The sequence below is a fragment of the Oryx dammah genome, unplaced genomic scaffold (assembly GCF_014754425.2).
Source record: "Oryx dammah isolate SB20612 unplaced genomic scaffold, SCBI_Odam_1.1 HiC_scaffold_9, whole genome shotgun sequence".
In the NCBI taxonomy this organism is placed as follows: domain Eukaryota; kingdom Metazoa; phylum Chordata; class Mammalia; order Artiodactyla; family Bovidae; genus Oryx; species Oryx dammah.
Window position 1 is genome coordinate 10,936,406 of NW_024070193.1, and position 16,360 is coordinate 10,952,765.

Sequence of the window (16,360 nt, forward strand, 5' to 3'; positions counted from 1 at the left end):
GGAGGAAGCAACACAAGCAATAATTTGGGTTGTACTATGCAAAAAATACAGCTACTCCGGAGTTTCCTCTGAGTAGATTCTTAGCTAGGACTCAGATAGGTTTATGGTTTAGTACTTTCTTTTTGGGCTTCCCTGATAGTTCAGTTGGTAAAGAATCTGCCTGCAATGCAGGAGAGCCTGGTTTGATTCCTGGATTGGGAAGATCCCCTGGAGAAGGGATAGGCTACCCACTCTAGTATTTTGGGGCTTCCCTTGTGGCTCAGCTGGTAAAGAATCTGCCTGCAATGTGGGAGACCTGGGTTTAATCCCTGGGTTGGGAAGATCCCCTTGAGAAGGGAACAGCTACCCACTCCAGTATTCTGGCCTGGAGTATTCTGGGCTGGAGAATTCCATGGACTACATCCGCTGGATCATGGAAAAAGCAAGAGAGTTCCAGAAAAACATCTATTTCTGCTTTATTGACTATGCCAAAGCCCTTGACTGTGTGCATTACAATAAACTGTGGAAAATTCTGAAAGAGACGGGAATAACAGACCACCTGACCTGCCTCTTGAGAAACCTATATACAGGTCAGGAAGCAACAGTTAGAACTGGACATGGAACAACAGACTGGTTCCAAATAGGAAAAGGAGTACGTCAAGGCTGTCTATTGTCACCCTGCTTATTTAACTTCTATGCAGAGTACATCATGAGAAACACTGGGCTGGAAGAAACACAAGCTGGAATCAAGATTGCCGGGAGAAATATCAATAACCTCAGATATGCAGATGACACCACCCTTATGGCAGAAGGTGAAGAGGAGCTAAAAAGCCTCTTGATGAAACTGAAAGTGGAGAGTGGAAAAGTTGGCTTAAAGCTCAACATTCAGAAAACGAAGATCATGGCATCTCGTCCCATCACTTCATGGGAAATAGATGGGGAAACAGTGGAAACAGTGTCAGACTTTATTTTGGGGGGCTCCAAAATCACTGCACATGGTGACTGCAGCCATGAAATTAAAAGACGCTTACTCCTTGGAAGGAAAGTGATGACCAACATAGATAGTATATTCAAAAGCAGAGACATTACTTTGCCAACAAAGGTCCGTCTAGTCAAGGCTATGGTTTTTCCTGTGGTCATGTATGGATGTGAGAGTTGGACTCTGAAGAAAGCTGAGTGCCAAAGAATTGATGCTTTTGAACTGTGGTGTTGGAGAAGACTCTTGAGAGTCCCCTGGACTGCAAGGAGATCCAGCCAGTCCATTCTGAAGGAGATCAGCCCTGGGATTTCTTTGGAAGGAATGATGCTGAAACTGAAACTCCAGTACTTTGGCCACCTCATGAGAAGAGTTGACTCACTGGAAAAGACTCTGATGCTGGGAGGGATTGAGGGCAGGAGGAGAAGGGGACGACTGAGGATGAGATGGCTGGATGGCATCACGGACTCGATGGACGTGAGTCTGAGTGAACTCCGGGAGATGGTGATGAACAGGATGTAAAATGCCTGTTCCAAGTAAATGTTCAGTAAAAGGTAGCTATTATTAGTTACATTTTATTATTATTTAAATATAAGTATACCATGCTTTGATTTGTTATACATATATGCTCCTTTTAAATACTAGAAAAGATCACTGCCCACAGAAAATCTTAGTATCTCTAGCTTTTCTCAATTGATTCTGTGGAAGAACTATAAGGTTTGTGCAAAAGTAATTACAGTTTTGGACCATGAATTTTAAATCATTATAACTAGGCTCAAACACATCTTTATTAATCAAAATAGGAATCATTACAATCAACACAGTTTTTGCCAATGAGAAATAAGGTAGCTTATTCCTGTAGTGTAAAAATCCATGCTTTGGGATTCAGTGAACTCGTGGAAAGCACTTTCTGCATCATGCTGGTTATAGAAGCATTTTCCCTGCAAAAAGTTGTCAAGATGCTTGAAGGAAGCGGTAGTCAGTTGGTGAGATGTCAGGTGAATATGGCGGATGAAACAAAACTTCATTCAACGGCCCTTTCTGTTAACCAATGCCTGGCTGTAGCCGTTGTGATTTTCAATGAATTTTATCAATTTGCTGAGCATATTTCTCAGATATAATGGTTTCCCCAGTGTTCAGAAAGCAGTAATGGATCAGACTAGCTAACAGTGACCATGAACTTTTTTGATGCAAGTTTGGTTTGGGAAGTGCTTTGGAGCTTCTTCTCAGTCCAGCAACTGAGCTAGTCATCAATGGTGGTTGTATGAAATCCACTTTTCGTCACAAGTCACAATCTCACCGAGAAATGGTTTGTTTTTGTTGCCTAGAATAAGAGAAGTTCAGCTCAGTTCAGTTGCTCAGTCGTATCTGACTCTTTGCGACCCCATGAACTGCAGCACACCAGGCCTCCTGTCCATCACCAACTCCCAGAGTCCACCTAAACCCATGTCCATTGAGTCAGTGATGCCATCCAACCATCTCATCCTCTGTCCCCTTCTCCTCCTGCCCTCAATCTTTCCCATCATCAGGCTCTTTTCACATGAGTCAGCTCTTTGCATCAGGTGGCCAAAGTATTGGAGTTTCAGCTTCAACATCAGTCCTTCCAGTGAACACCCAGGACTGATCTCCTTTAGGATGGACTGGTAGGATCTCCTTGCAGTCCAAGGGACTGTCAAGAGTCTTCTCCAACACCACAGTTCAAAAGCATCAATTCTTCGGTGCTCAGCTTTCTTTTTTTTTTTTTTAATTGGAGGTTAATTGCTTTATAATATTGTATTGGTTTTGCCATACACCAACATGAATCTGCCACAGGTGTACACATGTTCCCCATCCTGAACCTCCCTCCCTCCCTCCCCATATCATCCCTCTGGGTCGTCCCAGTGCACCAGCCCCAAGCATCCAGTATCATGCATCGAACCTGGACCGGCAGTTTGTTTCATATATGATATTACACATGTTTCAATGCCATTCTCCCAAATCATCCCACCCTTTCCCTCTCCCACAGAGTCCAAAAGCCTGTTCTATACATTTGTGTCTCTTTTGCTGTCTCGCATACAGGGTTACCATTACCATCTTTCTAAATTCCATATGTATGCGTTAGTATACTGTATTGGTGTTTTTCTTAGTACAACTCTCACATCCATACATGACTACTGGAAAAACCATAGCCTTGACTAGATGGACCTTTGTTGACAAAGTAATGTCTCTGCTTTTTAATATACTGGTTGGTCATAACTTTCCTTCTAAGGAGTAAGCGTCTTTTAATTTCATGGCTGCAGTCACCATCTGCAGTGATTTTCGAGCCCCCCAAAATAAAGTCAGCCACTGTTTCCCCATCTATTTGCCATGAAGTGATGGGACCAGATGCCATGATCTTAGTTTTCTAAATGTTGAGCTTTAAGCCAACTTTTTCAGTCTCCTCTTTGACTTTCATCAAGAGGCTCTTTAGTTCTTCTTCACTTTCTGCCATAAGGGTGGTGTCATCTGCATATCTGAGGTTATTGATATTTCTCCCAGCAATCTTGACTCTAGCTTGTGCTTCCTCCAGCCCAGCATTTCTCATGATGTACTCTGCATATAAGTTAAATAAGCACGGTGACAATATACAGCCTTGACATACTCCTTTTCCTATTTGGAACCAGTCTGTTGTTCCCTGTCCAGTTCTAAGTGTAGCTTCCTGACCTGCATACAGGTTTCTCAAGAGGCAGGTCAGGTGGTTTGGTATCCCCATCTCTTTCAGAATTTTCCACAGTTTATTGTGATCCACATGGAATAAGAGAAGATGATACTTCAAAACAATGATTTTTAAAAAATTTTTAGTTAGCTCATGAGGTACCCACTTAACAAGCTTTTTCACCTTTCCAGTTATCTTCAAATGCTAAGACTTCCCTGATAGCTCAGTTGGTAAAGAGTCCACCTGCAATGCAGGAGACCCCAGTTCAATTCCAAAGTAGGGAAGATCCCCTGGAGAAGGGATAGGCTACCCACTCCAGTATTCTTGGGCTTCCTTTGTGGCTCGCTGGTAAAGAATCTGCCTGCAATGTGGGAGACCTGAGTTCACTCCCTGGGTTGGAAAGATCCCTTTGAAAAGGGAAAGGCTATGCACTCCAGTATTATGTCCTGGAGGATTCCATGGACTGTATAGTCCTTGGGGTCACAAAGAGTGGGACATGACTGAGCAACTTTCACTTCACTTCACTTCGAATGCCAAATGACTGTAGAATGGTTGAATGGTTGATACTGAGTCCTTTGGCAACTTCTCATGTAGTTTTAAGAGGATCAGCTTTGATGATTGCTCTCAGTTGGTCACTGCCAACTTCCAATGGCCAGGCACTGTGCTCCTCATCTTCAAGGCTCTTATCTCCTTTGCAAAACTTCTTGAACCACCACTGCACTATACGTTTGTTAGCAGTTCCTGAGCCAAATGCGTTGCTGATGTTGCAAGTTGTGTCTCCTGTTTTACGGCCCATTTTGAACTCAAATAAGAAAATTACTTGAATTTGCTTTTTGTCTGACATCATTTCCATTGTCTGAAATAAATATAAAATAAACAGAAAGTAATAAGTCATTAGCAAAAAACATAGAGTAAGAAATGTGCTTTAAAATGTTTTTTAAAATGTAATGTATTTTAAATGATGTAATTAAAATAACATAATCACATTTATTAAGACTGTATTCCAATATCAAATGGCAAATTTCAGCAATGCAAAAACTGCAGTTATATTTGCACCAACCTAATAAGTCCTAAATGCCTTAAAACATCCATCAGATATTATTAGTTAACTTCAGGTTATTTTCTGTTCTGTGGTTCAGATGAGGAAACCCAGAAGGAAGAAGATACAGTAGAATAGAGGGTGTCCCTGTTCTAGTGGTTAAGAATCTACCTGTTAATGTAGAAGACTTGGGTTCGATCCCTGACCCAGGAAGGTCACACCTGATGCGGAGCAACTCAGCCCATGTGCCTCAACTATTGAGCCTGTGGTGTAGAGCCTGGGGGTCACAGGTACTGAGCCCACGGGCTATACAACTACTGAAGCCCATGCAGCCTAGAGGCTGTGCTCTGCTCAAGAGAAACCACTGCTATGAGAAGCCCCCACAACACAGCTAGAGAGCAACAAAACTCAGCACAGCCAAACAGAAATAAAGAAGTAAAATTATATTTAAAAAGAAAATATAATATGGAACATTCAAAAGACATGTAAAATTCAAAGAATTTGTTAGATTTAGAACTTTTGAGAGGCACACCTAAAAGAATGTAGGAGCAGAAATATGTCTCATTCACTGCTGTGTCCCTTAGTTCAGCATGAGCCTAGCATAGAGTAGGTGCTAAGAAGTATTTATTGAATTATTGAAATTATTGAATGATTAATACATTAATTATTGTGATTAATAATATTGTCATTATAGTGATTAATAACAAATTGTGAAAGAAGACTAAATATTTTTATGAAGACTGTTCACCTAAGCTTTCCCAGTGGCTCAGAGGGTAAAGAATTTACCTACAGTGCAGGAGACAGGTTCAATCCCTGGGTCGAGAAGATCCCCTAGAGGAGGAACTGGAGACCCACTTCAGTATTCTTGCCTGGAAAATTCCGTGGACAGAGGAGCCTGGTGGCTAAGTCCTAAAGGTCACAAAGAGTTCAACACCACTGAGCTACTAAACACACATTCACCTAAGCCATTAGTAAGACCATTTTGGAAGCAGTTCTTTACTACATCTATTTGTTGTTGTTGTTGTTCAGTCACAAAGTTGTGTCCAGCTTTTTCGACCCCATGGATTGCAGCATACCAGGCTCCTCTATCCTCCACTATCTCCCAGAGTTTGCTCAAATTTATGTCCATTGAGTCAGTGATCCTGTCTAACCATCTCGCCCTCTGTCGCCCCCTTCTCCTTTTGCCTTCAGTCTTTCCCAGCATCAGAGTCTTTTCCAATGAGACGGCCCTTTCCATCAGGTGGCTAAAGTATTGGAGCTTCAGCTTCAGTATCAGTCCTTCCAATGAGTATTCAGGGTTGATTTCCTTTAGGATTGACTGGTTTGATCTCCTTGCATTCCAAAGGACTCTCAAGAGTTCCCCAGCACCACAATTTGAAAGCATCAATTCTTTGGTGCTCAGCCTTCATTATAGTCCCACTGTTACATCCATACATGACTAATGGAAAACCATAGCTTTGGTTAGATGGACCTTTGTTGGCAAATTAATGTCGCTGCTTTTTAATATGCTATCTAGGCTTGTCATAGCTTTTCTTCCAAGGAGTAGATGTCTTTTAATTTAATGGTTGCAGTCACTGTCTGCAGTGATTTTGGAGTCCAGGAGCCTAAAATCTGTCACTGCTTCCATTTTTTACCTCTTATATTTGCCATGAAGTGATGGGACCAGGTGCCATGATTTTAGTTTTTTGAATGTTGAGTTTTAAGGTAGCATATTCACTCTGTTCTTTCACCCTCATTCAGAGGCCCTTTACTTCCTCTTCACTTTCTGCCATTAGAGTGGTATCACCTGCATCTGAGGTTTTTATTTCTCCTGGAAATCTTGATTTCAGCTTGTGATTCATCCGGCCTGGCATTTCATGTGATGTATATAGGTTAAATAAGCAGGGTGGCAATATACAAACTTGTTGTACTCCTCTCCCAGTTTTCAACTATGTCTATCAGTTCAGTTCAGTTCACTCAGTCATGTCCGACTCTTTGCGACCCCATGATTTGCAGCATGCCAGGCCTCCCTGTCCATCACCACCTCCCGGAGTTCACCCAGACTCAAGTCCATCGAGTCCGCGATGCCATCCAGCCATCTCATCCTTGGTCGTCCCCTTCTCCTCCTGCCCCCGATCTCTCCCAGCATCAGAGTCTTTTCCAATGAGTCAACTCTTCACATGAGGTGGCCAAAGTACTGGAGTTTCAGCTTTAGCATCATTCCTTCCAAAGAAATCCCAGGGTTGATCTCCTTCAGAATGGATTGGTTGGATCTCCTTGCAGTCCAAAGGACCCTCAAGAGTCTTCTCCAACACCACAGTTCAAAAGCATCAATTCTTCGGCGCTCAGTCTTCTTCACAGTCCAACTCTTACATCCATACATGACCACAGGAAAAACCATAGCCTTGACTAGATGGACCTTAGTCGGCAAAGTAATGTCTCTGTTTTTGAATATACTATCTATGTTGGTCATCACTTTTCTTCCAAGGAGTAAGCGTCTTTTAATTTCATGGCTGCAGTCACCATCTGCAGTGATTTTAGAGCCCCCCAAAATAAAGTCTGACACTGTCTCTACTGTTTCCCCATCTATTTCCCGTGGAGTGATGGGACCAGATGCCATGATCTTCATTTTCTGAATGTTGAGCTTTAAGCCAACTTTTTCACTCTCCTCTTTCACTTTCATCAAGAGGCTTTTTACCTCCTCTTCACTTTCTGGCATAAGGGTGGTGTCATCTGCATATCTGAGGTTATTGATATTTCTCCCGGCAATCTTGATTCCAGCTTGTGTTTCTTATAGGTAGTTGTATACCTCCTGCTTGTGTCTATCTGTTTAGGAGTCTTTTTTTGGACATACTCTTTAATCGCAATCCTTGTACTATAAGTCATATTTTAGCTAATGATATAACACATAATGATAATTGTAACACCGGAAGCAGTTCACAGTGCCTGGAAGTGTAGTGAGTGCTTTACATGGATTAATACTTACACTAGTCTCAGTTAAGTTCAATTCAGTCGTTCAGTCGTGTCCGACTCTTTGTGACCCCATGAATCGCAGCACGCCAGGCTTCCCTGTCCATCACCAACTCTTGGAGTTCACTCAGACTCACGTCCATCGAGTCAGTGATGCCATCCAGCCATCTCATCCTCGGTCGTCCCCTTCTCCTCCTGCCCCCAGTCCCTCCCAGCATCAGAGTCTTTTCCAATGAGTCAACTCTTTGCATGCGGTGGCCAAAGTACTGGAGTTTCAGCTTTAGCATCATTCCTTCCAAAGAAATCCCAGGGCTGATCTCCTTCAGAATGGACTGGCTGGATCTCCTTGCAGTCCAAGGGACTCTCAAGAGTCTTCTCCAACACCACAGTTCAGAAGCATCAATTCTTTGGCACTCAGCCTTCTTCACAGTCCAACTCTCGCATCCATACATTACCACAGGAAAAACCATAGCCTTGACTAGACGGACCTTAGTCGGCAAAGTAATGTCTCTGCTTTTCAATATGCTATCTATGTTGGTCATCACTTTCCTTCCAAGGAGTAAGCGTCTTTTAATTTCATGGCTGCAGTCACCATGTGCAGTGATTTTGGAGCCCCCCAAAATAAAGTCTGACACTGTTTCCACTGTTTCCCCATCTATTTCCCATGAAGTGATGGGACGAGATGCCATGATCTTCGTTTTCTGAATGTTGAGCTTTAAGCCAACTTTTCCACTCTCCACTTTCAGTTTCATCAAGAGGCTTTTTAGCTCCTCTTCACCTTCTGCCATAAGGGTGGTGTCATCTGCATATCTGAGGTTATTGATATTTCTCCCACAATCTTGACTCCAGCTTGTGCTTCTTCCAGCCCAGCGTTTTTCATGATGTACTCTGCATAGACGTTGAATAAGCAGGGTGACAATATACAGCCTTGACGTACTCCTTTTCCTATTTGGAACCAGTCTGTTGTTCCATGTCCAGTTCTAAATGTTGCTTCCTGACCTGCATACAGATTTCTCAAGAGGCAGGTCAGGTGGTCTGGTATTCCCATCTCTTTCAGAATTTTCCAGTTTATTGTGACCCACACAGTCAAAGGTTTTGGCATAGTCAATAAAGCAGAAATAGATGTTTTTATGGAACTCTCCTGCTTTTTCGATGATCCAGCGTATGTTGGCAATTTGATCTCTGGTTCCTCTGCCTTTTCTAAAACCAGCTTGAACTTCTGGAAGTTCACGGTTCATGTATTGCTGAAGCCTGGCTTGGAAAATTTTGAGTATTACTTTACTAGCATGTGAGATGAGTGCGGTTGTGCGGTAGTTTGAGCATTCTTTGGCATTGCCTTTCTTTGGGATTGGAATGAAAACTGACCTTTTCCAGTCCTGTGGCCAGTGCTGAGTTTTCCAAATTTGCTGGCATATTGAGTGCAGCACTTTCACAGCATTATCTTTCAGGATTTGAAATAGCTCAACTAGAATTCCATCACCTCCACTAGCTTTGTTCATAGTGATGCTTTCTAAGGCCCAGTTGACTTCCCATTCCAGGATGTCTGGCTCTAGGTGAGTGATCACACCATCATGATTATCCAGGTCATGAAGATCTTTTTTGTACAGTTCTTCTGTGTATTCTTGCCACCTCTTCTTAATATCTTCTGCTTCTGTTAGGTCCATACCATTTCTGTCCTTTATTGAGCCCATCTTTGCATGAAATGTTCCCTTGGTATCTCTAATTTTCTTCATGAGATCTCTCGTCTTTCCCATTTTGTTCTTTTCCTCTATTTGTTTGCATTGATCACTGAAGAAGGCTTTCTTATCTCTTCTTGCTATTCTTTGGAACTCTGCATTCAGATGCTTATATCTTTCCTTTTCTCCTTTGCTTTTCGCTTCTCTTCTTTTCACAGCTATTTGTAAGGCCTCCTCAGACAGCCATTTTGCTTTTTTGCATTTCTTTTCCATGGGGATGGTCTTGATCCCTGTCTCCTGTACAGTGTCATGAACCTCCATCCATAGTTCATCAGGCACTCTATGTATCAGATCTGGTCCCTTAAATCTATTTCTCACTTCCACTGTATAATCATAAGGGATTTGATTTAGGTCATACCTGAATGGTCTAGCGGTTTTCTCTACTTTCTTCAATTTAAGTCTGAATTTGGCAATAAGGAGTTCATGATCTGAGCCACAGTTAGCCCCTGGTCTTGTTTTTATTGACTGTATAGAGCTTCTCCATCTTTGGCTGCAAAGAATATAGTCAATCTGATTTCGGTGTTGACCATCTGGTGATGTCCATGTGCAGAGTCTTCTCTTGTGTTGTTGGAAGAGGGTACATACACTAGTCTGTGATAGTAGAAAAGAGTCAGGAAGAGTCCTACTTGTGGGAGAGTCAAGATACAAACTAGGCAATCCAATATCAAAGCACATGTTCCTAACCACTCTGATGCACTACCTTCCTTTGCTGTGAGAAGAGACTAAGTTGACCATCCCTTGCACTTAACCGTTCACTATTTTTACAATATTCTATAGGAAGAAAGAGCCAGGAATCTCTTTTACAGGGTGCAATTTTAGTGAACATGTGCTGTTTCTCCCTGTGCAGCATCTCTGCCTTCTTCCACTGAAGAGAGTTCTTCAATTTAGCTCTTGGAAACTGCTCTCCTTCCATTGAAGGTGATCTTAGAAGGAAATCAGCATTCGGTTTAATTAGATCACCTGTTAATCATTTTCTTACTTTTAAGATAATGAATGGCAACCCACTCCAGTCCTCTTGCCTGGAAAATCCCATGGATGGAGGAGCCCGGTAGGCTGCAGTCCGTGGGGTCGCGAAGAGTTGGACTGACTTCACTTTCACGCATTGGAGAAGGAACTGGCAGCCCACTCCAGTGTTTTTGCTTGGAGAATCTCAGGGATTGGGGAGCCTGGTGGGCTGCCGTCTATGGGGTCGCACAGAGTTGGACACGACTGAAGTGACTTAGCAGCAGCAGCAAGATAATGAAACAGGAAACAACGGTACTATGTTCTAGCGACTTCTGGGAGAGTGAAAGCACTTTGCTCTTAGGGGAGAATTAACATGCTGGATATGACCATTTGCTTGGCTCAAAATTACTCATTTCCTGTATCTACCATCGTTTGGTACATGATAGATCCTCAGCGAGTGTCTTTGATGTGAGTTGATGGATATATGGGTGAATAATTGAATGGACAAGCCAGCTAAGGTTTTCACAGTGCTAAGGCAGAGTTTTCATAGATGCCTCCAGACAAGCTCCTGGAGACTGCATGTGGTGCACTCCCACTGGGCACATATTCTCATAGCCTTACTGGCTTAGATCCATGTGGATTTTTTCTTAAGTTATTGTAATGAAAACATCTGTTTTGATTGGATTATTTGTACAGTCTTTCTTTTTGTTAAGTTATTGTAATATTGAGACTACCTCCTGTATTTTGTGACCACCAGTGGTTAAAGAATATGCATGAAATCTTTATTTTTGTATTTAAAGAAGTTTTCACACCATGACTACAGAAAATTTGTAAAATGTTTTAGGTTGATAAATTGTATGATTTCACTTTCTTATACAAATTCTATTATCATTTTTGTGATCTTTCCACTTTTTCCATGTGCATGTAAAAGTATTCTGAATATTTGATATCATAACTTCAGTATCTTTAAATTATAAATTGCTTTTTAAGATGAGAGAGATAGAAAGGATGGGCTTCAACTATATCTTGCTCTCCATGACACTATTCCCTTTACATGCTATAATTATTAGAAGCCAGAGGCCTGACATTATTTCAGAGAAATTAAGAATAATTAATAAGAGCTGATTGAATGGAATACCTCTTTGATATATGAAGATAGGAAATAAAATCTCTTACAGATTTAAGTGCATTAACTTTAGGAATCATATTTGATGGCATGGTTTTACCTTTAAACTATGAACTATTGTAGTTAAGGCCAACAGTATTACTGATTTTCTCATCAAGAAAAACTAAATGTTTATTTTTTTTAGCATTTAGTACCAAAAAATTGTTTCCTCTTTAAAAATTCACTTTCTCTATTGTAGAATAAAACAAATTATAGTAATAGATAACAGAAAAATATGAGAGTTTTATCCTTTAATAGGAAAATAGGTTTCTTTTTTCTTTCCTGCCAAAAACTAAATTTTAATTTTTGATCATAGTAATCATACTAGTCTTTGTGATTAGTGTATTTGCTTATGACTTCTTCATGTAGGTTTGAGTTCCCATTTTTATTTTATCAGTCTTATTTCTTATTACAATTTCTTGAACCTCTTGATATAAAATATAAAAAAATAAAAACCTTTTCCTATAAAATAGAGTATAAATTATAATAAAATAATTTTGCGTTTTGGATGTATACATGGCTTATTTCAAATAAGAGTTTCAGATCTCAGTGTAATGTAGTAAAGGTTTATTTCTCAGTGGGAGTTTTACGCACAGAAAGAGCCTAGTGAATTTGTTAGCATATGTTAGCATTCTAAACATAGTTCATAATCTAGGTGAAGAGAAATATATGTATACTTCTCCTTCCATCATCTATGGAATACTTTGTTGGGTGCAGTAATTCATAACACTTGTTTTAGAGTAGGGTGATTACAGAGCATCTCTGAAACCCTGATGAGAGTTACAGGCCCTTTGCTCAGAGAACATGAATACGTGAACACATGCACATCCTTGTATAGGTAGTTGCGGGGTTCCACAACCCCCTAATTCCATTAGCCTCCAGATTTAGAGCTGTTGTTCTAGAGAGTGAGAAAGGACCTAATATGTATTGAAAAGAAATTATATACCATATTTGAACCTAAGAGCTCTTCCTGTACAGAGTTATTTCCAGTGTCGTATATTGCCTCCTAACCAGCCATTAATCATCATCACTTGTTCCTTCTGCCCAAGTTACACCAGATCTTTGAAGTTTTGTTTTCTTCAGTAGTAGTGCTCCCTGGTTAAACTTCCATCTAAAATGTCTTTAGATACTGGCTAATGTGTGGTGAAGTCTTTACTATATCCCAACATCAATATTAAGTTGAAAATGAAATAAAATGCAACCAAAACATGCATTTCTTTGAGTTTAATACTTTTAGGAGGTAATTGTTTTCCTCTTTTTGTGGCCATACCACATGCCTTGCAGGATCTCAGTTCCCTAACCAGGGATTGAACCTGTGCCCTCAGCACTGAAAGTACAGAGTTTTGGACCTCCTGGAATTCCCAGAAGCTTATTTTTGATTTTGACTTTGAAATCCATATCTACTTGGACACTAGTTTTTCTTTTATCTTAGTGAAAGTAATGCATGATTGAGCCTTGTTCATACTTGCAGGATAGGGGGAAATAGAAAAATAAACATGACTTATTAATGATATGAGAAAAGAAAATCCATCCATAATGAACTCAAGCAATCTGTTAACCAATGTGATACTGAATGAATCCTTTTTTAGCATTACAGGGAGAATTGCTTGATGACTAAAATTGTCACAGGCTTAAAATTCCTGGCCTCATTTATTTATCTAAAGGTGAACATTGTTGTTCATGTCTGACTCTTTGTGAGTCACAGTTAAGCTGGATAAAGGCATGTTTCTGCTAAGGCAGCATTGAACCTCTGTCCACAAGGTCATGGCTGGCATAGGCTTCCAGGCTTATAAAGAGAGGTGAGTAATCTGAGGACACGGCATGCTGAATGTGGTCTTTCTCTTTCCTAGGCATTTGGGCCTGGATCTGGTGCCTCGAAAGGACTTTGAAGTAGTGGATTCAGACCAGATCAGTGTCTCAGACCTCTATAAAATGGTAAGAAATATTACACAGGGTAGTTTGTTCCTGCACACTTAATTTTTTTCTCTCTTATTATCTCTAATTACATTATAAAACAGTATTGCTAAAATCATTCACCTTTGTTTCAAGTGTATTTAAGGGGGTCTTCCTTATCAGGACAGTACCTATCATACTCAGTCTCTAAAGGGAATTACTGTGTAGGGCTGTTGGGCTTACTGTAACGTCTAGGGGTCATTTCTCAGTTGGTTTTGCTGGTGAAGAGAGTTCCTTCAGCATGAAGAAGTTACTAAAAGGGAAGATACTGAAGCTGAAAAGAGCCAGTTATTAGTTAATGTAGTGATTAACCCTGGAAATAAAGTACCAGCATTTCTTAAAAAAATTTTTATTGAGTTATAGTTGATGTACATTGTAGTGTTAGTTTCTGGTGTATAGCAAGGTGATTCAGTTTTATGTGTGTATGTGTGTGTATGTATTCTTTTTCAGATTCTTTTCCATTATAGGTTATTATAAGGTATTGAATATAGTTCCCTGTGTTATACAGTAGGATGCTGTTTATCAGTGTACCAGTATTTCTAAGATAAATCTTTAACTATCTGTGGTTATTATAAAAGTATATTGAATTGATTGATGACTAGGGTGGGTGACATTTTGCAGGCTGAGTGAGAAGAAGTAACTAAAACGAAGGTATGAAATTTTAAAGTAAAACAAACAAACATACGAAATCTCAGGTGATTATTAAGCTTAGACTAAGGGACTGGGTCAAGCCTCACTTTGAGGAGAATATATTTGTGGTGAGACTATATTGGTGAGAATTACAAGTTTTAGAAAACATTACAACTTTCTGTTAAGAAAATGTAATATTTTTAGGGAACGCAGAGGATGCAGAGTATGTTGCTTGGTCAAGGACCACAGAAAATTTGCCTAAATAACATATACAAATGACATATCAATTGCTTTTGTATATTTGCTTATGTATATTTATAAGAATACAAAAGCATTTGTGTTCAGTTGTCATCAAGTGATAGGTGTGAAATTAAAGATGAACATGACATTCTTTTTCTTAAGAATATCACCATCTAGGATATTGGTTGCTCTTTCTAGGTTATGGAGGATCAGATAATATTTCTTCCCAGGACAATACAAGTATGATTTTGCATATAAAATTCTACACTCAATTTTAGGGAATTGATAGTTGCCTCTGAAACCCATGCATGGTCCCCATGTTTAAAAATTACTCTAGTGAGATCAGATAGACCACAAACAAGAATGTTTATGAGTTGCATGTAATAATTAAGATATACACTCCTGCTGTTAGAGGGAGTGACTGATATCCTGGGGCTGAGAAAAATCTATGAAAACTTCCAGTTAAAGCTTCCAGGCAAGTGATACTTAAGATGAATCTTGAAGGATGAACAGGGCTTCAACAGAAAGGCAAGCCAAAAGAAAAGACATCCCAAAATGGCACAGAGCATAGGGAGGTAGTAATTCCAGCAAACTGTAAGATACTTGGTAACTTTGACAAATAAGTACGTGTTAGCAATTGTGAGATAAAACCAAGAAAGAGACATCAGCCAGATCATGCAAGCCTTTGTAAGCCCCCAATTGATAGAACTATTACTCTGATAGAACCATGGAGTGATGTGATTGGATGTGGGTTTTAAATGCTGAAGTGAAGTTGCTCAGTCATGTCCGACTCTTTGCGACCCCATGGACTGTAGCCTACCAGGCTCCTCTGTCCATGGGATTTTCCAGGCAGTAGTCCTGGAGTGGATTGCCATTTCCTTCTCCAGGGGATATTCCCAACCCAGGAATCGAACCCGGGTCTCCCGCATTGTAGACAGACGCTTTACCATCTAAGCCATGCTGAGAGAGTACAAAATGCAGAAGACTGGAATGAGGGAGGAAAGAGACCATGGAAATGATTCAGACAAGAAATAATGGCTAGGCAGCAATAGGAATGGAGAAGAAATACCATGGAGAATGCAGGTGAATTTTGATGATTAATTAGATGTGGAAAGTGAAGGAGACAGAGAATCTTGAAAGTAGTAAGAAAAAAGAAATTTGTCACTTATAAGAAAACCCTTATAAGACTAACAGCATATTTCTCAAAAGAAACTTTGCAGGCCAGGAGAGAGTAGGATGATACAAAGTGCTGGAAGGAAAAAGCTGCCAACCAAGAATATTTCACCCAGCACAGTTGTCCTTCAGAAACAGAGGAATTAGGAAGATTTTCCCAGACACAGAAAAGCTATAGGAGTTCTTCACTCCTAGACCTGCCTTACAAGAAATGCTGAAGGTTCTTTAGGCTGAAATGAAAGGGTGCTAACTAGTAGCATAAAAACATATGATGATGTAAAATGCAATGGTAAAGATAAGTGTATAGTCAAATTCAGAATACTCCAATGCTGTAATAGGGTGATATATAACTCTAATATGAATGTTAAAAGATAGAAAACATAAAAATAAGTATAACCCCTGTGGAAAATAGAATGGAAGTTCCTCAAAATATAGAAAGTAGAACTACTGTATGGTCCAGCAACCCACTTCTGGTGACAGGGCCAAAGGAACTGAAATCAGGATCTCAAAGAAATAGCTTTACTTCCATGTTTATTAAAGCATTGTTCATAGTAGCCAAGCCATGGGAAAAACTTGTGTCTTCATTGATGGATGAGTGGGTAAGAAAAAGGTGGTATGTATATACAGTGGAATTATTATTCAGTCATAATAAAGAAGGAAATCCTGCCATTTGCATCTTGGATGAACCTTGAGAACACTATATTGTTAGGTGCAGTAAGTCAGAGAATGGCAAATACTTTATGATCTCACTTGTATACAGAATTTTTAAAAAGCTGAATTCATAGAAACAGTAGATTGGTGGTTGCCAAGAGCTGGGGAATGGGAGAAATGAGGAGGTTTTGGTTGAAAGGTACAAGCTTCCAGTTACGACAACATTGATTTCTAGGAATCTAAAGCATGG

At 40.1% G+C, this 16,360-nt stretch overlaps 1 protein-coding gene across 1 annotated transcript in view; it reads left to right on the top strand.

The window, feature by feature from the left end:
• The window catches only part of DOCK3 (dedicator of cytokinesis 3), a 262,648-nt gene that overhangs the window by 92,012 nt on the left and 154,276 nt on the right, over positions 1 to 16,360 (top strand). The window contains exon 6 of the mRNA XM_040247080.1: positions 13,314 to 13,398. Coding sequence (XP_040103014.1) covers positions 13,314 to 13,398 — 85 coding nt within the window. The remainder of the gene's footprint in view (positions 1 to 13,313; positions 13,399 to 16,360) is intronic.